Below are 22,424 nucleotides of genomic sequence, written 5' to 3' on the forward strand. Positions count from 1 at the left end.
CCTGGAGTGGTTTGCCATTTTCTACTGCAGCTCATTTTACAGATGAGGAAACAAAGGCAAACAGAGTCAAGCGACTTGCTAAGAGTCATACAGCTAGTAAGTGTCTGAGCTCAGATTTCAACTCAGGAAGATGAGTTCTTTCTGCTTCTAGGCCCAGTGTGCTCTGTCCACTGAACCACCTAGCTGCCTAGAGTCAGAGGACCTAGGTTTAAATACCAATTCTGATATTTACTAGATTATGAACAAGTCCCTTTCCCTCTCTAGGTCTCAGTTTTCTCATTTGTAAAGTGGGGGGAGAGGCAGCCTACCTCATCCCTAAGGTTGCTTCTAGCCCTAAAGTCTATGAATGTGAATAAATGAATGAATGAATGAACGTTTATCATGTACTTACTACATGCTAAAGTTCTGGGGATACAAACAGAAATTGGACACTATTCTTGTTTTCAAGGACCTCACATTCTAATGGGAGAGACACCAAATGGAGGAAGTTTCAGCTGCAAGTCAGATGAAAAGATTCATGGTCCTTAGAGTATGTTGGCAAAGCCAACTGCAACCTCTTTAATGTCAATTCCACTGATAACACCTTATCTGTTTCTGATGTTGAACCATTGATGATTCCAAGGACTCTGGTGGTAAGAACCTTTTTTTACAAGTCTTCTTTTATGGTTCCATGATTCCCACCTGTCAAAATGCTTCAAGGCACAGCACAAATGCCACCTCCTCCATGAAGCCTTCCCTGATCCCTCAGCTGGAAGCCAACTCTCCCCACTTGGAGTTCCAGAAGAACATGGTTCCTCATTTGCTGCATTAATCCCATTTGAAATTGGATTGTGGTTCCTCGAGATGTGGCTATGGGCTGAGACAATGGCCCCTGTATGCATTCATACGCTTCAGCCATCAATGTCTATGTCCAGCAGCTTGGCCATGATATTCATCTTCAGGGCAGGAGGGTGGAAATGGAGAACAATTCAATCAGCTTAAGACATTTATGAGTGGCCAATCTACTGTGTGCATATTCCTATGCTTAGGACAATGGAAGATGCCTCAAGACCAGAGGAAAGGGAGGGAAACGGACACATATGGTACCTATTATGTGCTCGGCACTGTGCTAAGTGCTTTTTACAAATACTATCTCAAGTGATCTTCATATAACCCATTGAGCATCTACAAAGGTAGGTGCTATTATTATCCCCATTTTACAGTTGAAGAAACTGAGGCAAAGAGGTTAAGTGACTTGCTCAGGGTCACACAGCTAGTAAGTATCTGAGCCTGGATTTGAATTCAGGTTTCCTGACCACAGATCCAGTGCTCTATCCTCTGCACCACAGAGCTGCCTCAAGGATTTTGTTGGCTTGAGAACTTCTTTTATCACCACAGATCACAAACCACGTGTCACTTAACAGATGGTCTTTCAGAGCTGCTATGGCCAGAAATTATCCTCCTGCACTCAACCTGATAATGAACCAACTCCAACTTGAACTGAGCCAGACTGGCCTCAGAATACAAGGCATGCATTCCGGCCCTGGGGACCTAGTGCTCCAGCATTTCCAAAAAAGCAGTAGAGGGTGGTGGGTAGATGGAGTCAGGAAGAGGTGGGCTAGAGGCCCACTCTAACACTTCCAGAAGCCCCATAAAGGTGTCCTCTGGGGAGGAAGCATCCCCTCTCTCCCTCCCCGAAGATGTCAGTGACCTGGAAGAAATAGAATCATCTTGGTAGAATGTAAGCTCCTCAAGGGAAAATACTATACTGGCAGGGGGTCAATATAATTTAATTTAATTTCTCTGTGTCTCAGTTTCCTCACTGACAAAATGGGGAGGGGAGGGTTGAATCAAGTTTTTCCTTATATTGAACCCAAATCTGTGTCCTTATAACTTACCACCACCTCACTCCACCCCCCAACACCACCCCTCTCCCATACTCCTCCTTAGTTCCTGGTTCTATCATCTGAGGCCAAACTAAACAAATCTATTCGCTCTTCTACAGGACAGCCCTTCAAATACTTGCAGAGGGTTCTTAAGTGTAATATAACTTGCAGGCTATTAGAAAGAAAATTACATGACAGCAGGAGTCAGAGGATGAGGATTCCAACCCCAGCTCCACCATTTCATTGGTGTATAACCTTAGTCAGATCCCCTCCCTTCTGCGGGCTCTGTCTCCTCCTTAGTAAAATGAGGATTGTAATACTTAGGCTACCTACCTCATGTGGTCATTGTGAGGAAAATACTCTGCAAATCCTCCTTTCCAGAGGCCGTGGCAATCATCAAGAACCTAGTCTGTTTGTCTCTTCTTATCACAGACATTGCAAGGCTGAGATGACCCAAGACCCCCCCCCATGATAGTTTTCGTTGTGTTTGGGCCCAGAATGAAATCAGCTTCACTCAATGCTCGATGCACAGCTCCAAGGAGAGAGTGGGAGACATCCTTCAGTGTCTTGTAGCTTCTGGTTTCATTTACAGTCAGAATGTCGATGGAGATGACGTTTGCTTCCTCCAGCCAGGAACCGACTCATTGTTTGTTGGACAAAGAGCTCTTAGATGGAAAGCGGCTAAACCGATGTGCACTTCCTTCCGGGGTTCTGTACTGCCGCTGTCGCCCACATAGTCAACGTGCATGGGTTTAAGGGCCGGTTTGGGTTTTTTGGCTTTTTGATCTGTTTGATGGGTCACTCTGTCCAGATCATTCCTCAGCTCCTACTGAGGTCAAATTGTCATCAGGCATTTGTAAATCACCTAGCACTGTACTAAGCGCTAAGGAGGCAAAGAAAGGTAAAAAAAAATTCTTGTTCTCAGTCTAAGGGGGGAACATGATGTAACAAAAACTCTGCACAAACAAGATATGTAAATCTAGATATACACATATATGGAATATGTTTGTATATTATTATATTTATTATTATATTATCTATATATTTTAATAAGCTCAGGGGGAGATTGGTAAAGACTTCTCACAGAAAGTAGGATTTTAGCTGGGACTTCAGAGAAGCCAGGAAAGCCAGTAGCCCTAGCTGAGGAGGGAGAGCATTCCAGGCACGGGAGGACAGCACAAGAAAATGCAGAGCACCTGGTTGGAGGAACAATCAGGAGGCCACTGTCACTGGATCAAAGAATACATGGAAGAGAGTAAGGTGTAAGAAGATTGGAAAGGTAGGAGGGGAAGAAGTAATGAAAGTCTTTTTTTATTATTACTAATTTATTTTGATTTTATCAACAATCACTTTCATAAGCTTTTGAGTTTTAAATTTTTCTCTCCCTCCCTCCCCACCTCCCTCCCCAAGACAGTGAGCAATCTGATATAGGCTATACATATACATTCCTATTAAACATATTTTCACATTAGTCATGTTGTAAGTAGGAATTAGAACCAATAGGAGGAACCACCAGAAAGAGGAAACAAAACACAACAGAAGAAAAAAAATAGCAAATTCCATGCTTCAATCTGCATTCAAACTCCATAGTTCTTTCTTTGGATGTGGATAGCATTTTCCATCATGAGACCTTTGGAGATGTCTTGGATCCTTGCATTGCTAAGAAGGGCTAAGTCTATCAATATTAGTTATCGAACAATGTGACTGTTACTGTGTACAACGTTCTCCTGGTTCTACTCACTACACTCAGCATCAGACCATAGAAGTCTTTCCAGGTTTTTCTGAAGTCTGCCTGCTCAACATTTCTTACAGCACAATAGTATTCTATTGTTCACAACTTGTTCAGCCATTCCCAAATTGATGGGCATCTTCTCAATTTCCAATAATGAATGTCTTAAAAAGCCAAACAGAGAATTTCATATTTGAAGCCAGCTTATATGTGGTGCAGTGGATAGAGCACCCCAGACCTAGACTCAGGAGGATCTGAGTTCAAATCTTACCTTAGACACAATTGTAATCCTGGGCAAGTTACTTAACCCTCTTTGCCTCAGTTTCCTCATCTGTAAAATGAATTGAAAAAGGAAATGGCAAACCACTCCAGTGTCTTTGCTAAGAAATCCCCATAGACAAAATCCATGGAGTCACATAGAGTCGGACACAACTGAACAACAACAACAAATATGGAAGGCGAGCCACTCCAAACTTAGGAAAGCAGCCACAGTCTTTACCAGGCCTGTTTCTGAAGCTTTTCCAACTTGGAACGACCTGCCAGAGCTTGTGTTCCACTGGTATTCCAAGATCATCTTCATGACACTGAAAAAGGACTTGAAGGATTATCATCATCATCATCATCATCATCATCATCATCATCATTATCATCATCATGAATAAAGAGAACCGAGGCCTAATCCCAACCTTGCTACTAACTCCCGGCATGCATTACTGATGCTTGGCACATGGTAAGTGCTTAATAAATGTTTGTTGACTGATGAGCTCTCTGTGTGATGATGGGCAAGCCACATTCCCTTTCTAGGTCTTTGCCCCCTTCCCAGCCAGGACATTCCATCCTCTCCCTCCATCAACTCCCCTGTCTTCACCTCGGTATCCCAGGATACCCTTCAAGACTCAGCTTAAGTACCCCATCTTCAGAAGATCTCTCCTTATTCCACCTTCTCACTCCCCCAATGGTTAGGGCTCTTCTCCTCTCTCCATTGGTGTTTATTTTGTATTTACTTTGTCTGTGTATTCGTTGTATTCCCCCCCAGTAGAATGTAAGCTCCTTGAGGACAGGACCTGTTTTGGGTTTGTCTTTGTTTCTCTTTGGGCCCAGAATAACATCAGCTCTGCCCGGTCCTTGACGCATAGATCCAAGGTAACAGCCTAAGATTTAGCCCCAACCACAGTGTTTTGCTTTTGTTGTTCTGTCATGTCCAACTCTGACCCCATGGACTTTGTCCACTGAGTTTTCTTGGCAAAGATACTGGATTGATTTGCCATTTCCTTCTCCAATGTGTCCCCATTTTACAGATAAGTAACTGAGGCAAAAAAGGGTTAAGTGACTTACCCAAGGTCACACAACTAGCAAGTGTCTGAGGTCAGATTTGAACTCACAAAGATAAATCTTCCTGACCCCAGGCCTGGCAATCACCACTTCGCCACCAGGCTGTCCACCAAGTGCCTTTCATTTAGTGGATACTAAATAAGTGCGTGTTAAATGGAATTAGAGATGTAGCATGACCTAGTGGACACAATGCTCAACTTGGAGTCAAAAAGTACCTGGGTTCAAATCCCCTGTCAGTGCCGAGTTGAATGAGCTTGGGGTAAGGCTCCACCTCCCGTAGCCATACAAGTGAGGGGGCTAGAATCAATGGCCTCTGAGGTTTCTTCTGGCCCTCAGTCTAGCATCCTCTGAATTAAATTAATGATAATAATACTCTCATACCCACTTCACAGGGTTGTTGAGAAGAAAGCCCTTAGCAAATTTTAAAGGGCTATTGACATGCAAGTCGCAATTATTCTTAAGGTTCAGAAGCCTTCCTTTCTGTTTCCATTCTCTCCTGTTCAGTGACTGCAGCTTTGCTGTGGGGTCGCTTCTCTTGGATGATTCTCAGTTTCCTTTTCTATAAAATGAAGAAGTCATGCAGGATGATCCCTGAGCCCTAACATTCTATGACTGCGACCACATTTTGGTAGCGGCGTTCTGGCTAGCCCGCCAGGAAACACCAGGCACCAAAGGGGTTTTCCACCCAGAGCCTGTGAAGCTGCTCCATCATCTGTCTGGCCACAACTATTTCCCTCCTTAACAATGTCCTCTCTAGCTCTCAGCTAGGGAGACTAGACTACAGGCCTATCAGGAATGAGCTGTTCAGATCAGCTTCCTTTATTAGGGAGCCCCTCCCTACTCAAGAATGCAACCTCCGAAAGCCTGGTCTGGCAGCAAGCTGGGGTGATGGGATCCCAGGACTTGGAGTGGGGAAAGGGGCTTAAAGATCATGGGATCCAACCTCTTCTTTTGCAGATGGAGAAACTGAATTCTGGAGAAGGGAAAGGTTTGGCCCAAGCTCACATAAAATACCCAGCGGTGGAAAGGGCTTGGAATGATTACGAAATTAGCCAAAAACAAAACTAAGAAACTCAGAGAAGTGCCCTTGGCCATTAGCTGACCGACTCAGGGAGCCCAGCCTTGCTCTAACCCAGGGCTCCTCCAGTCCGGCATCCTGAGCCATGCCCTCAACCAAACACTCGCAAGGCTGGTGCGCCTTTCTCTCCCTTCCCTTCACCCCTCCCCCGCCCCCCATCATCCACTTTTGAAGTCCGGGAGAAGGGAGACTGCCATTTAAAACTGAAAGAAACCTTAGGAGACAATCATTCCAATCTCTTCTTTTGAGAGACCCGAGAAAATCCAAGCTAGGAGGTGGGGGGTGGGGGCAGAATTGGTTCTATTTTATTCCACCCCTCCCCACCTGAAAATCGGAGTAGATTCTGAAATCAAGGTTCTCCTTGTCCCAGCCCCGTCCCCCACTTCCTTTCTTCTGATATAGGAAAGTACAGCAGGGTGAATGGAAGACTACCAAAGTCCTTCCCTCGAAGAGCTGAGGCGGTGGGGCGGGGGTGGGGGGAAACGAATCCAGAAGCCCCGCCTTCATTTCACTCTCCCGAGGCGGAGGTGGGAGGATTCTTTTGCCTGGGGCCCTTGGACCTGGTTAACCTTTCATAAAGTGAATTCTGACTGAGAAGCCTCTGCCTCTTCAGGTCTGTCTCTATCCTGTGATATCTAAGTACCCCAGCCAGCTGGATTTAGAATCAGAAGACCAGAGCCCTAATCCCGGTTTGGCCACTGACCAGCTGCTGACCCTGGGTATGTCGTTTACCTGCTCTGGTTCTCAGTATTCATATCCATTAAATGTGGATAATATTACTTGGACTAACTACCTCACAGAAAGCACTTTCATAGGATGCCAACTCAAGAGCTGAAAGAGATCCTCAGAGACTACCTCATCTAATCCCCCTCATTTTACAAGTGAGGAAACTGAGACCTGGAGAAGGTAATAACTTGCCTAAGGTCGAATAGGTAGTAAGCATCAAACATAGGATTTAAACCCAGGCCCTATAACTTCAATCCTGACAGTGAATCCACTAACATTTGCTAAGTACCTTGTGCCTGGCACTGTGCTAAGTGCTAGGAATACAAAGACAAGCCAAAAAACAAAACTGCCTGGTCTCAAGAAGCTCCGAGTGTAACTGAGAGAAAAGATGCAAACCACTTTGTACAAACAAGCTACAAAGACAGATAAATTGGAAATAAACTCAGAGAGAATTTGGATGAACTGGGAAAGTCTTCTTGCAGAAGGTGAGACTTGAAGAAAACTGAGGCAGACAGGAGGCAGAGATGAGGAGGGAAAGCAAGACAGGCATGGAACACCTTAGTAGACAGCCTTTGTGAGTGACCTTGGTTAGGGGCAGTTAGGTGGTGAAGTATAGAGCATACTAGCCCTGGAGTCGAGAGGACCTGCGTTCAAATTCAGCCTCAAACACTCACTAGCCCTGTGATCCTGGGCAAAACACTTAACCCCAAATGAGGGAGTGGGATAGAAAGAAAGAGAGTGACCGTGGTTTAAAAACACCCTTTATTGACCAGCCCTCCAATGATAAGCATTTCTGTAATTAGCTTGGTTGGTCATAGCAGTATCCACTTAGAGCCAAAAGCCACCTTAGAAATCACATAGCTGATTCCATGGTGTCTCCCATTAAAATATAATCTCCTTAAGCTCTGGGACCACTTTTTTGTCTTTCTTTGTAACCTCAGTACTTAGCAGAGCACCTGACACATAGTTTTAGTAAATATTTATTGACTCTTACCTGACTGAGATCCCTTCCAGCTCTATGAATCTATGAAATTATGCCTAAGTTACAAAGTTCCCATTGGTATTGGTGGAGGGAGTTTCCACATAGGATGCTTCCACACACTAATTAAATTCTTCCCCATTCTCTCCCCCCTCCAAAAAAACAAAACCAAAAAAAAAAAGCAACAAAAAACAGCTTTGGTTCTGCTATTAACTTCCTGTGTGATCCTAAGTTAGTTTCCTTATGGAGGTCTTAATTTCTTCTGTAAAATGAGGAGGTTGGACAGTCCATCACTCAGGTACCTTCTGATTCCGACACTGAGATAACTCTTTGTTTCTCCAGGGAAATTTCGGCCTGGCTGGCCAGGCTGCTTCTAGAACTACAATCTGAAGGCAAGCCAGCCCCAGGCTGTCTGGGGGTATCACTGTCACCATCCACAGATGGTTGGTGAGTTCCTAAATATGCTGTTGGCCCTGGTAAGCTGTAGGCATAAGAGGTCTCCTTACAATTGGGCAAGAGAGACAGGCCCTACATAGTAAAGAACAAGCCAACAAGAGATGAAAGCAATAGGCTAAATGCCAGCTGAAGGGCAAATGCCAAGTGCAGCTGGAGGTTAGAGAGGGGGTTCTTCCACTTAATAATAATGACTGAATGCTGTATTCCAGATGTGGACACAGCAGGACCATGGCTTCCTTTGACCTCCTCATGGAAGCTGGAGGACCAGCCTCCAGGACCGGACAAATGTCTTTTGTCTGAGAACCAGAGAACTCCATCATCAAACTGGCTGCTGAGTGATGAAACGGCTACTTTCAAAGACCACCTTGCAAGGGGAAGAAAGGTGATCTAGGTTAGTGGATACCTCTATAGAGGCAGTATGACATAGTGAATAAGATGCTAGAAGACTTGGGTTCAAATCTACCTCTGAAACTAGAGGGCTGTGTTATCTTAGGCAAATCACCTAACCTCTCCCAGCCTCAATTTCCTTATCTGTCAATTAAAGGGGTTGGACTTAAAGGGCCCCTCTAGGCTCTAACTCTGCGATTCTATAACTGATGAAATTCTAAGCCCTGGAAACATCCAAGTAATAATCGGTTTTCTGATAACATTTTAAGATTCACCAAGCATTTTCCTTGCAATTCAAGAGCTGTTTCCTGCAAGAGCCTTTCCTAATCCCCCTGCTCCTAGAGACTTCCCCCATCTGTACTTTCTATATACTTAGATAAATGCATATTATTTCCCTTGATAAAAGTGGAAACTCCTCAAGGACAGGGACTCTTTCATTTTTGTATTCGACCTGCCAGAACCAAGCACAGTGCCTGGCACATAATAGGTACTTAATAAGTGCCTGTTGATTGATTGATTGGGAAGCAGGCAGCATCATGACTATTACCCCCATTTTACAGAAGGGGAAGTTAAGTTGGGACCGAAACTCAGGTCTTTTGACTCTAAGACCACTGCTCTTTGCCTTATACCACAAAATCTCAAACTAACATAAATAGAAATAAACACCACACACACACACACACACATATACACACATACATACATACACACACACACACACACACATACCTATGCCCATTCATCGAACCCTCCGGAACTTGCTGCAAGTTATCACAGATGGTGGGCTCTAGGGGCAGCTATAGGACTCTGTCCTTGACCCTATTCCTCAAATCCTTTATTTTCTTGAACATTTTAAGGAATTATACTCAATTCAATAAACATTTATTAAATATTTATATTCATCTATACTCAACTGTACTATTTTCAAGGTACTGGAGTTACACACAAACACACACACACACACACACACACACACATTAGTTCCTGCCTTCTAGAAACTGCCATCCAACTGAGGCATGGATGTCAAATTCACCAGTTTTGCGGATAGAAAAAGCTAGGACAGGTAATTAATTGGACAATAGAATTAGGACTCAAAGAGATCTCAACAGGCTGGAATGCTAGGGTAAAATCTACCAAGATCAAACTGAATAACAGGAGGTGGGAGATGTCATATTTAGGGCATGCATATAAATACATACACAAACACAGACACTCTTCACTACTCCCCTACACACACACACACACACACATACACTCATAGGATTATAGAATCCCTAGCTGTGGAGGTGGAAGGGACCTCAGAGGCCAATCTAGTAAAAGTCCTTCATTTTATGGTTAAGGAAGCTGAACTCCAGAATTGACAGGACTCAGCCAAGGTCACACTGATCCTGCTCAGAGACAGAATTCGAACCCAAGCCCTCTACCTCCAGAGTCAGTGCCATGCTTTCCACTGTACCATACTGGTCGAAGACCAGCATCCGGGCTGGGATCCAAGAGTTCTCAGATCCACTGCCGGCACCTTCTCCTCTTTACTACATGACCCTCTATAATGCTAAAATGTGAATTCTCCTCTCCCTTCCTCCCTCCCTTCCTTTTCTTCCTTCATTTCTTCTTTCCTTCCTTCCTTCCTTCCTTCTTCAGGATAGTGCCTGTGGTTCCTGCCTATACCTTGAGAACCTCTAGGAAAAGTTTTCTTCTAAATCCTGCAGAAGGGAATCTCTTATGGAGGTGCTCTGCTTTCCTGCCATCACTTTCTTTGCTCACCCAATTCTTCTGACTGGGACATTCTTGGGCTCAAGGAATAGAATAATAAAGCATCATGATGGAGTGCAAAGAATTTTTTCCAGGAATCAAGACCTAGTTCCCAACTTGCTGTGTGACCTTGGCTAAGTCAATTCACTTCTCTGGGCCTCAGTTTCTTTATCTGTAAAATGAAAGAGTTAGACTAGATGATGTCTTGGCCCCTCCCAATACTGACATTCTGTGTTCTAAGGGCCCTCCCAGCTCAGATATCCTGTTGTTCTAAGTTCTCTCCCAGTGCTGACATTCTGTGTTCTAAGGGCCCTGCAGGCTCTAACATTCTGTAGTCATTTTTTGGCATCACAGTCAAAAAGGTATTCAGGGTCCCATGACCACCCTTCAAAGCTGACATGATCTTCACAGGGAAGACTAGCCTCTGGGTAACTCCTGCTCAGACCTGTGGGTTTCTATTATGTCTGAACCTCTCCCAGAGCCTGGGGAGCCAGGAGAGGGATACCAAGCCAGTAGTGTTTACTGGCATTTGGAAAAAGTGAAGCTATCTCACACCCCCGCCCTTCCCTTCCCTATGAGGGAAAGGCCTAAATGCTGGGAAGGGGAAAAGAGGTCCTTGATTTTCTTTGGAAGAAGGGGAATGAGATAGCCTGGACTCCCCCTCCCCACTTGACCCTCTGCCCTCTGGCTCTGCTCTCCCACTTATTCTGACTCCAGGGACCCAGCTAATATGTTGAGTCAGCAGGTTATTTGGAGGCAGCTCCAGATGTTTTTGCTATCTGTCTACCCATGTGTTCAGATGTGGCTGATGCTTCAAGAGGAGGACAGACATCCATACTGACTTTCAGGCCCTCAGAATCCACTCTATCCCATTCAGGGCTCTTCTTCAGGGCCTGGAGCCTTAGGAACAGTAGGACTCCTGCTCTGAGCTGACTCAGGGCCGCCTGAGCTCTGCCTACACAGAACTGTCCCAGCTGGCCTTTCAATGAGATCATTAGAATGGAATGCCAATGGAAATCATAGGATTTAGAATTGGAAGGGACCTTAGAGGTCATCCAGACTAGCCTCCACTTTTTGCAGATGGGGAAACTGAGGCTCAGAAATAGGAAGCGACTGCCCCTGAAGCCAGGAAGACCTAGGTTCAAGTTTCACCCTGGCTTTGTGACCCAAGGCAAGTCATTTAACCACTTGGTACTCTAGGGAATTCACTAAGACTAAGTTGCAAAAAAGGTGCTGATCTGAATAGGTAGAGGGAGCTTCCCCTATATAGACCAGTTCCACCACCCTCACTCCTTTATCCTACCAAGTAATTAGATCTAGTCATAGCCAGTATACAGCCAAACATTTGGAGCCAGTCTTGGCTGCCTCCTCAAGGTGCATTTTTGATAGATGTGCTTTAGCCCACCCCCACCCCCTCTCCTCTCCAACTCCTTTCTTTTCTAACTTCCTGAAAACTGGTCCTGCTACATTTTCGAAGCTCTGATCAAAAGTCAAACTTGTCCTCCCTCCAAGGCTGAACAGAAGGAAAGGAAAAATAGACCACACACACAGTTTAGAGCCAAAAGGAAATTTGGGAATCATGTCATCCACTCTTCTCATTTACAGATAGGGAAACTGAGGCCCAGAGAGACGTGATATAGAAAGGCAACACAGGGTCATGAAAAGTACACACTGGATCTGATGTCAGAGGAGCTGGGTACACACCACTAATCAGTCAAGCAGTCGAAAAGTACTTATTAAGTGCCTACTGTGTGCTAAGTATAAAGAATAAAAGGCAAAAAGCTGGTCCCTGCTCTCAAGGATCTCCTAGTGGAATGGAGCAGACAACATGAAAACAATTATGTACAAACAAGATTTATACACGATAAATTCTCTGGCCTCAGACACTTACTAGCTATGCGATCTTGGGCAAGTCACTTAACCTTTGCCTCAGTTTACTCATCTATAAAATGGAAGCACTTACTTCCCAGAGTGTATGAAGATCCAATGAGATAATACTTATAAAGCACTTAGTATAGTTGGCTGGTACATTGTAGGCTATCTAAATGCTAGCTACCATCATCATCATCATCATCATCATCATCATCATATTAGAGACAATCAACTAAAGGAAGGCATTAGCATTAAGGGGGGGTCAGGAAAGTCTTCTTACAGAAGAAGGGATTCTAGATGGGACCTGAAGGAAACCAGTAGATAGAGATGAGGAAGGAGAGCATTCCAGGTGTTGGGGACAGCCAGTGAAAATACATGGAGCCTGGACACAGAGCATCTTGCTTAAGTAACAGCAGGGAGGTCAGTGTTAATGACCCCAGAGTAACGGACCCCAGAGTACATGAGGATGATAAGATAAAAGAAGCCTGGAAAGGTAAGAAGGGGACACAAACAGATTGATCCCCGAAGTAATAGGGAACCACTAGAGTTTATTGAATGACCTGTGCTTACTAGCTGTACAATCTTAGGTAGCTCATGTAAATTCAGGTTACCTCCTAGAGGACCATTAAGGTCCTTTCTAGCTTGAAATCTATGATTAGGAGCTGAGTGTATAAACACTCCAGCTATTGGGGGAATGAATCAAGATTGAAACTCAGGTTGTTTGAATCTGGCGCTTTTCCCCTTCTTTCTCTAGTAGGGATCCCACTGATGCACTGTTGTTTAACCTCTGTTTCCAGACTACCTTTCCATTTTACTTAATAATATCCTCGTACATCCTATTTCCAACCAAACCGGTCTACTTCCTGGCCATACTATACATAACATTCTGTTTCCCACCTCCAGAGTTTTACCCAAGCTGTCTCCTATACCTGGAAACCTTCCAATAATTAGAGCTATCTCAAAGAGGACACTTCCTCATCTCCATCTCTTGGAGTCCCTCGCTTCCCACAAGGCTCGGCTCAGGGACACCATGAGGCCTTTCAGGTTCCCCCCTAACTCCCCACCACTGCTAGTGCTCCCCTTCCCTCACGTGTCAATTACTTCAAATTAACCTTGTATATAATAATAATAGCTAGCATTTCTAGAATGTTTTAAGGTTTGCAAAGTGCTTTACAAACATTATCTCAAATTTTTTAATCAAATGTTATATTTATCACATATTATTTAAGCCTCAGAACCCTGGGGGATAAATGCTATTATTATCTCCATTTTATAGATGAAGAAACTGAGGCGGAAATAGGTTAAAAAATGAGGCCGTGAGTGTCTGAGGCCAGTTTTGAATTCAGGTCTTCCTGACTGAAGGTCCAGCATTCTATCTCCTGAACCATTCAGATGCCTCTACTATACATTATATGATAACATATGTATGTTTGTGTTTATATATGCTATATTATATAATATGCATTATATGTGCTTATCTGTGTACATGGTATATCCCCCGAGTAGAATAAAAATTCTTTCAGGGTAGATATCGTTGATTTTTCCTTTGTATCCCCCTGCCTAGTCCAGTACCTTGCACCTTAATAAACTCCTCAGTAAGTCTCTTAATAAATGCTTGTTGAATCAAGGTGAAATGCTTGGATGGTCCAAGGATTTATATAATCAAAGCACCTGGATTCAAACACTGCCTTTTGATACTAACTTACTAGCTTGCTTTGATGTTGACTATATTTGATAAATATATCACATCCCTTCTTTGGACCTCAGTTTCCTCCTCTACAAAATTAAGGCACTTAAATGATCTCGAAACTCCCTCTGGTTTCAAATCCCAAACTCCCTTGACCTGAATTCTTGTCCGCATGGTGACAGAGAGCAACACCCACCGTTAGACTGTGAGCCTCTTGAGGTCAGGGACTGTCTTTTCTCTTTGTATCAAGGCACTCAGTATGAAGCCTGGCACTTAGTAGGCAACTAATATATGTTAATTGACTCCCACAAGTCAGTAAGTCCAGGGTTGCAAGAGGAAGGATGTGGCATCACTGACCCAGCCAGGAAGTCTGGATTAATACTTACATAGAGTCATTTCTTTAAAGGGGGAAGACAAGTTTTGGTCTCCTAGACTCCTTTCTGGCTAAAACTCTTATGTGAGGGAAATGTAGGCCTGGGTGTAGTTCTGGGCTCCCTCTTTCAGGCTTTTCTCCCACCCCCACCACCACCATCACTCGGCTTTTGAGCATTTTCTTCCTCAGGTGGAATACCTGGGGTGTGATGGTGCAACCTATGAGGGCAAAGAGTCCTGGGTTGGGAGTCAGTCCTGAATAATCCTGACTGTCTCACTAAGTTACTCACTACAGGATCTAAGTCAAGTCACTCAGCCTCTTGGGGTCTCAGTTTGTTCCTCTGTAAAATGTGGATGGAATTGGACTATCAGGTGTTCTTAACCTTTTCCATGTCACGGACCACTTGGCAGTTTGGATGAAGTCTCGAAATCCCTTCTCAGAATGATGCTCTTAAATGCATAAATAAAATACATAGGATGATAAAGGAAACCAATTATAATAAAATAAAAAGGTAATTTTTTTCCCATACAAATTAATGGATTCTCTGAAATCTATCAGCCTCCCTTCAGAATGGACGCCAGGTTAAAAACCCCTGGACTGCCTTCTAGCTCTCTGACATTCCTTAGTCTAATGCCCTTTTCAACTCTAATATTTTCTATGTTGCATGTTCCGGAATAGGTGGGGAAAAGAGGAGGCAGGAGCCCTTGGAAATTCTGCCTATGGGCAGAATGCGTTTGTTTCAACCCCTTGACCACGATCCCTTTCCTCATCTCTCCCAATCCCAAGCAATGCGGAACCCAAGGAAAGAATAATGCTGTTTCTAGCCACCAGTGCACTGGAAAGGAAGCATTCTTTAGGTGGATTCCCCTAACCTAGAGAGGATTGCCGGGAAATGACTCTAGCAGTGAAACGTTCCCCATCCCCCTCCCACTCTGGCTTCTTGCTGCAGTCCCAGGCGTTGGTCACTGGAATCCCGATTCGCGAAGCCCGGGCCAGCACTGGCTCTTCAGTTGGGCGTTGGGGCTTCTGCGACTGCGCACTAGGCAGGGAGTGGGGAGGGGGCTGCAGAGGAGGGATTGTGGGGATGCCCTTGGTTTTCCTGGAAAGACGTGGATGGCGATTGAGTTTCTATGATGCACCCCCCGCCCCCACCAGACAGAGAGGACCGCCTCCCTCTCTATCCTCAGACGGAATGTTAACCACACGATGCAGGGATGCGGGACTACCTCTGGGTAACAGATGGGCTGACTGCCGCAGCCAAACTGCTCCTGCTTCACCGATTTGAGGAGCCATTCCCAACTCTCAGAGCTCATTTACATAGCAATGCCTGATTCTGTTCTCACCCTGAAGTTCTCATCCCACCCCCAGCACCACCACCACATACACATCCCCCGCCGCCTCCCTCTCTGCATTCACCTCTCCCAATAGGCTACCCCACGCTTAAAGCCTCAGTTTCCTCATATGTCAAACGAGAAAGGAGGTTAGACCAGATGATTTCTAAGGTCCTCCTCCCTCTAACATTCTACCTTCTGAAGTCCTTTCCAGCTCTGACAATCTATGTTTTCGGGTCTCCTCCAGTTCTGACACTTTTTGTTCCATGTCACCTGAGTGCAATTCAGCACTGTCAGCTTTGATTTAAAGCAAAGCAGACTCTCATTTTAGAGTGCCTAGCCAGGAAGCATTCCATTTGTTTAGTTTTACAAGCAAGATGAGATTATGACAGTTATGTCTGTCAGCATGCAGGGGTGTCACTCAGTTCCCTGAGTGGCAGGCAGGCATGAATTTCTCCAGCATGTCCTGGGATTAGTGTGTTGGGTTCCTGCCAAGGATCTTTACCATCCTCAGCAAGGTTGGTTTTCCCAAGTGTGCAGCTCTTAGCTCTGCAGTGGTCTTTTATTCTACAACAAGCTTTTGCTGCTAGATATTGGGGGAAGGAGTGAGAGAGAGAGAGAGAGAGAGATTGATTCAGGGCCACAACACAAAGTGGAGGATGATCAGGGAAAGTTTTCATAGAACCATAGGTAATAAGTACACTGCAGAGGTAAAAGGGACTTCATTTCCCATGAGGCTCTTAACCACAAGAACAGGCCTGATTAAATTTCCAGGACTTAAATTCCCATGGGATTGTATGCTTGTAGCAAAGAGTGATTGAATACAAAGGCAGATAGAAACTTTGGAGAAGGGAAACTACATGCTGACCATGGTCATGGCCACACCCAGTGCAGGAAAAGGGACAGCACTAGGAAGTCTTCTGGCTGGCCTCCATGAGAAGGTAGAGGAGAACTGAGCGAGAAAAAGAGAGAGAGAGGAGACTTCCTGATGTGACTCAGCTGGTAGAAACTGGCAGATGCTCTGAGGGCATAAAAGGATCTTCCAGTCTTCTGTCCAGCCACATTAGGCCATTTGTCATACCCTTCCCACACTAGAATTTGACTCATTGTTTTCCCTGTGAATCACTGGGGATAAAACTCTAATCCCTGACGGGTGCATGTGCTGAGATTGTTATGCCTATTCCTTTTGTAATGAAGGCTCTGGGCTCCCTATTCCAACTCCCTACTAACACCTACAGCTCAGGCCCCCAGGGGCAGATGGATACTGCTTCCCTCAGAATTCTGGGAGTCACCCTGAGGGGTCTAGAGTTTTCACTTATCTTCTTGTTCTTGAGCCCCCATACACTATGTTCCTCCTAATAAAAGTTACTATCTCCTGAATATCAATGGACCAATTAATACCAATTAGCTTTTACAAAGGGATAGCATAGAAAGTATGAGAAAGTATAGAAAGGACTGAAGTACAAAAGCTGCCACATGGGAAGGAGAAGGTTTACTTTACCCTCTATACATGGACTCTGTCTCTGGGGAGAGTAGACTTAGATCTAAAGTGGCTACTGAAAAATATTCCCTTGTCCCTGTTTCCCTGATCCTGGGAGGCCTTTCCTCTCATTGAGGAGTACACACCGTATTCACTTTTGGGTGTGGCATAGCCAGTGGATGAGTTGATCCCTTGCCACCCAGACTGTATCTTGGCTGCCAGGTCAATGCTGTGCTGAGTCAAGCTGGTTGCTCCTCAGGCCTGGGTCCTCACTAAAGTTGGCTATTGCTGTTACTAACTCTGGTTGCTGAGAGGACTGACCTTTTAAAGCTTACAAGGTCTTAACCTGTTGCATTTCATCTCCAATATTCATGTACCTTAGATCAGAAAAGACTAAACACAGAAACCAAAAAACAAAACCAATTATGCCAAGCATTCATGGATACATGGTAGCCATGTGAGAGAGAGGAGTTGATGTTCCGTCCCAAGTCCAAGACACAGGAAAGGGAGAAAGAGTGTCTACTTGAAACTTTTGTATGCACACTCTCAGTCCAGCAGCCAATTAAAAGACTTTTTTTTTTATCGCGAAACAGTAAGCTGGCAAGAAACATTCAGAGAATATCTTCACCTGCTCTGTAGTGGAGGGAAAAGCCCCTACATTACACAAGCCCAGAAACAGGCCTGCCAAGTCTCCATACAGGTTAGTACCAGGCAGGGCATATTATGCTTGCTGCAAGGACTAGATCCCTCTTACCCAATCTCCCCATTACCTTTTAACTTTTTGAGATCTGATTAAATGATTTACTTTTGCAATGTATGTTGTTTCTTGTCTGTACTAATATAGGACATGAACTGTGTTTAAATGACCTTAGAGGTTCCCTAGCTAGAGCTGAGTGGCATTAAGGTTACACATAGAACATTAGAATGGAAAAGCAACTTGGATATCTTCATTGCTTCAACACATTAATGGATCGACAATGTCATCACTGGGCATACCCTCTCCTTTGGTACTGATTGCAACTCAACCATGTTTTCCTATCCTATATGGTTCTTATCCATGTTTTTTGCATAGATCCTCTGGAATGGACACACCCACATGCCAGAGGTTATTCTCTAGGTCTTGTTACATTTCTTGGATACCAGAGAAATATTCAGTGTGACTATGTTATCTCTTGCCCTGACCACATAGATAAACTATCTTCATTTCTGAACATACAGTGTATTTCCTTGATGATATCCTGTGTACAGATCATCAGTGAAATATACTACTTGTATATACAATGTATCTCTCCATTACCCTTTTGGTTATTGCAACTTTGAGGATTTTGTGCTCAAAGTAGGAGGTTGTACTGTTGTTCTAAGATGATTACAATCAGACTATAGACTGAAATATCCTGCTGTGTTTATTGTTTGTGGATCTAAAAATAATTGATACTATAGAGCAAAACATCCTTAAAAGGCTTTCTCCATCATGCATATATATCTTACCATCCTACAAGATTCCTTGGTAAATGCAAAAACAGAGATAACTCTGTTGAGTGATGCTTTGTCTATTAAGGCCAAGCAAGTCATAAAATGAAAAGATCTATGCTCATCAAAAGTGTCACAAGGTCCAAATGGGAAACTTCCCTCCAAATGGTAAGGTCCTCCAGATGTCCCTCCTGGCAGATCATACTGTGTTGATCACATCAATAAACAGTTAATAGTCAATAACACTTATGAAGTACCTACTATGTGTCAGGGACTGTGCTGAAGGCTGGGGGTACAGATACGAAAAGGACAGTCGCTGACCTTAAGGAGCTTACAAACTAATGGGAGTAGACAATACACAAAAGAAAAGCTGAAAGGGGGTGAGGGTAGAGGAAAGGTGCCCAGCCCAGGGGCATGGTAGAGAAGGAAAAGAAGTCCAAAATGAGTACAGAGGGGTGGGAAATAAGGAGATATCAGTTTTGTTTTCTTCCTTAAATGGAGGCATTTATGTCTCTACTCTCCAAGCAGAGGGGCAGAGAGTATTGATGAAGTACAATTAACAAAGCTGATTGGATCTTGCAAAGTGATGAAAATTCCCCTGAAGATGAGTTTACTGGAGGTATGGTGAAGTCAAGGAAATGCAAAATATGTGCTGTCCCAGAAGTCTAAGAAGACACCAAGTTCCAAAATATTAAAGGCCTCCAAGATGAGATTCACAATTATTCCAAAACTTAAATATCAACTAGTCTGAAACCCTTTATTTTACAGATGGGAAAACTGAGGGTCCGGGAAAATAAGTCTCTTGTCAAAGGTCACACAGTAAGTTACTGACACAAAGGGGAATTGATCCAGGTCTCCTAAGTCTCTGCCCAGTGATCTTTCCACCACACTCCACTGTCTTTCAGATTTTCTATACAGGCCAACTAGAGACACAAAGGAAAGCAAAGGAAGCAGAAAAACTCTCAGCCCAGTTTTGGGAACACAACAATTTGGGGATTGGGTCCAGAAGGTTCAATAACCGTGCTGTCCACTGCAGGCCAGCCATTCAAGTACCCAGCCTTGCCTCCAGTCCTTTGGATTTGTGTCAAGGCTGATAACAACCTTCTGCCTCAGATCTAGAGAATTTTGTTTGCATCTCTCTAATGCACTTAACAGGTGTTATTGAGTATTATGGTCATCTGTGTTTGTGTCTTACCCTTCATGAGACTGTGAGGTCCATGAGGACAAGGGCACTGTCTTAACTAAACTTTGCATCTTTTCCAGCATGTAGAATGATGTATTCCTCATTATCTTTCACCTCCCATACCCAAGCTCCCATATCCAAAGCCTGTAGATTTCACCTTTGCAATATCTCTTGAATATGCCCACTTCTCCCCTCTGATGCTGCCACTGCTCTAATGCAGGTCCTTATTAGCTCATGTCTGTATTATTGCAATTACCTGCCTGCTCAAGTCTTTCCCCTTCAACTCCAATCCATCCTCCATTCAGCCACCAAAGTGATTTTCCTAAAGCACAGGTCTAACTGTGTTACCTCCCTACTCAATAAACTCTAGTGACTCCCTATGGCCTCCGGGATCAAATAGAAAATCCTCTGGTGTTCAAAATCTTTCATAACCTAGCCCCCTTACCAGCCTTCTCACTGCTCTACATGGACTCTTTTACCTAGTGACACTGACCTTCTCGATGTTCCATAAACAAGATACTCAATCTCGTGGCTCTGGGCATTCTCTCTGGCTCTCTCCTAAGCCTGGGATGCTCACCCTCTTCAACTCTGCCTACTGTTTCTTTAAGTCCCAACTAAAATCCCATCTTTCACAGGAAACTTTTCACAGGAACTTCCCAGTTCCTCTTAATGCTGGTGCCTTCTCCTTGTTAAATCTTCCCCACTTACCCTGTAAATAGCTTATTTGTATTTGTTGTCTCCCCCATTAGACTGTGAACTCCTTGAGAGCAGGGGCTATCTTTTGTCTTTTTTTTTTATCCCCAGTGCTTATCCCCTGGCACATAGTAGGAGCTTAATAAATGTTTATTGACTAGCTGACTGCACATGGTAGCTTGCATCATAAATGTTTACTGAATTTGAATTCCACAGAACCACAGCCTCTTAGAGCAGGAAAGGACCTCATAGGACATCTACCAACCACCACCAAGCGCTCAAGAACCCCTTCTACACAATCCCCAGCAAGTGCTTGTCTAGCTTTTGCTCAAAGACCTGTCGTTGTTCATCCTTCGTTATCAGAGACCCAATGACATCACAGGGTGATGTCTTGACTTGTACAAGAATTGAATTTAAGTGAGTCAGAGTTGCAAAGTCATCAGTTTTACCCTCCCTTCTAGAATCATCAAAGTCCAGTGGCAAGACAAAAGTCAAGACGACTGGTAAATGGCCTGGGATGCCATGGATGACCTTGGTATCTTCAATGTCTGACCAAGATCTAAGTAGTCCACAATGCCTTGCTTCAACCACCTTCATGACCATTGGAACAAATTAATCTCATCCAATCATTCTGCTGGGGGAAGTCTTCATGTGGTTAAAGCAGACATCACCCTAACTCACTGCCAGGTTAGAGGCCTGTTAGTTGCCCTCAACCTGGTTTAGCCCATCTGCTGATATAGTTTTACCAAAGTGGGGTCACTGCACATGCTACAGTTGAGCTTCAGGTTCATCTGTAAAATGGGACTAACACTTATCTTTCTTTCAAGGTTGCTATGAGGAAGATACAGTACAAACTTTAAAACTGTATAATTGTGAGTTATTATGAAAACAGCTGCAGATTTATTCATCCATGGCTTCAGATGACCAAAGGATAAGTATTTCATTTTCACCTGTTGTAAAGGTATTTATGTTTTTTGACTGGACCTGAGCGGTCATGGAGCAGGTAACTAACTTCCAAATGGTTCTGTTTTTGTTGTTGTTGTTGCTGTTTTCTTACCAAAGTAGATGAACAACTTCTGCAATTTACAATTTCAGGAGACCTGCCTGGGGCCACTGAGAGGTTAAGTGATTTGCCTGTGAGAAGCTGAAGACGCAGGTCACCCTGACTCATTATTATGGGTTGTTATTATTTATGATTATGATGGTTATCACTAATAATATTGATTAGACTCAAAGGCTGAAAAGGTAAAGAGAAAGTGGGACAGAAAACACCACGGGAGGAGCCTCTGTCACACCTTCCCCGGGTTACTTTGGACAAGTCACTTTCACTTTCTGAGCTTCAGTTTCCCCCATCTAGGAGATGCGTGAGGTGGACTGAGATGATTGCTGAAGTCTTCTCTTCCTGGCCCAATCCCCTCCCCCTCCCCCTCCCCCATCCAAGGAACCTAGACCACCACAAATCAGGTCAAGTTTGGGCCACTCCTCCCAGACCCCAAACCCGGGCCCCTCATGCTTCTCTCCGTAGGATCGCATCACTTCCATCCCAAGATGGCTGCTCCGAAACACGTGACCCACGAGGGTTGTGCGGCGAAGAGGGGCAGCTGAAGGGGGGCGGGGAGGAAAGCCCTGCCTTTTCCCTTCCTTTCGCTTCTCTTTCCTTCTCCTCCCCACTCAGCCCCGCCTCGCTGCAGCATCTCCCCTCCTCGCCAGGCCGGGGGTGCGGTTTATGAGGTGTCCCGGGGCGGGCGCCTGCGCAGTGGACCCCGCGCGAGGCGGGGGCTATATAAGGCTTTTGCTCGCAGCCCATCGAGTTCTGGCTGCCGGAGGGCGGAGGAAGCGGACGTAAACACGGCCAGGGACGTAGCGGCGGCGGTTGGCGACGGCGGCGGCTGCGGCCAGGCCAAGCCCAGCCTAGGCTAAAGGGAGGCGGCCGGGCTTGAGGGGAGGAGTCGGCTCTTCGTCTTGGCCGAAGCCGCAGTTGCAGCGCAATGGGTTCGGAGAAGGACTCCGAGTCCCCGCGCTCCACGTCCC

The 22,424-nt window shown here is 44.7% G+C and overlaps 1 protein-coding gene across 1 annotated transcript in view; it reads left to right on the plus strand.

Annotated features, from left to right (window-relative positions):
* The first annotated feature begins 22,381 nt into the window (after positions 1 to 22,381).
* Positions 22,382 to 22,424, plus strand: part of RNF19B (ring finger protein 19B) — a 20,199-nt gene continuing 20,156 nt past the window's right edge. The window contains exon 1 of the mRNA XM_027864762.1: positions 22,382 to 22,419. Within this exon, the coding sequence (XP_027720563.1) occupies positions 22,382 to 22,419 (38 nt within the window). The remainder of the gene's footprint in view (positions 22,420 to 22,424) is intronic.

This window comes from Vombatus ursinus, unplaced genomic scaffold, assembly GCF_900497805.2.
Source record: "Vombatus ursinus unplaced genomic scaffold, bare-nosed wombat genome assembly UNPS02014775.1, whole genome shotgun sequence".
Lineage (NCBI taxonomy): Eukaryota > Metazoa > Chordata > Mammalia > Diprotodontia > Vombatidae > Vombatus > Vombatus ursinus.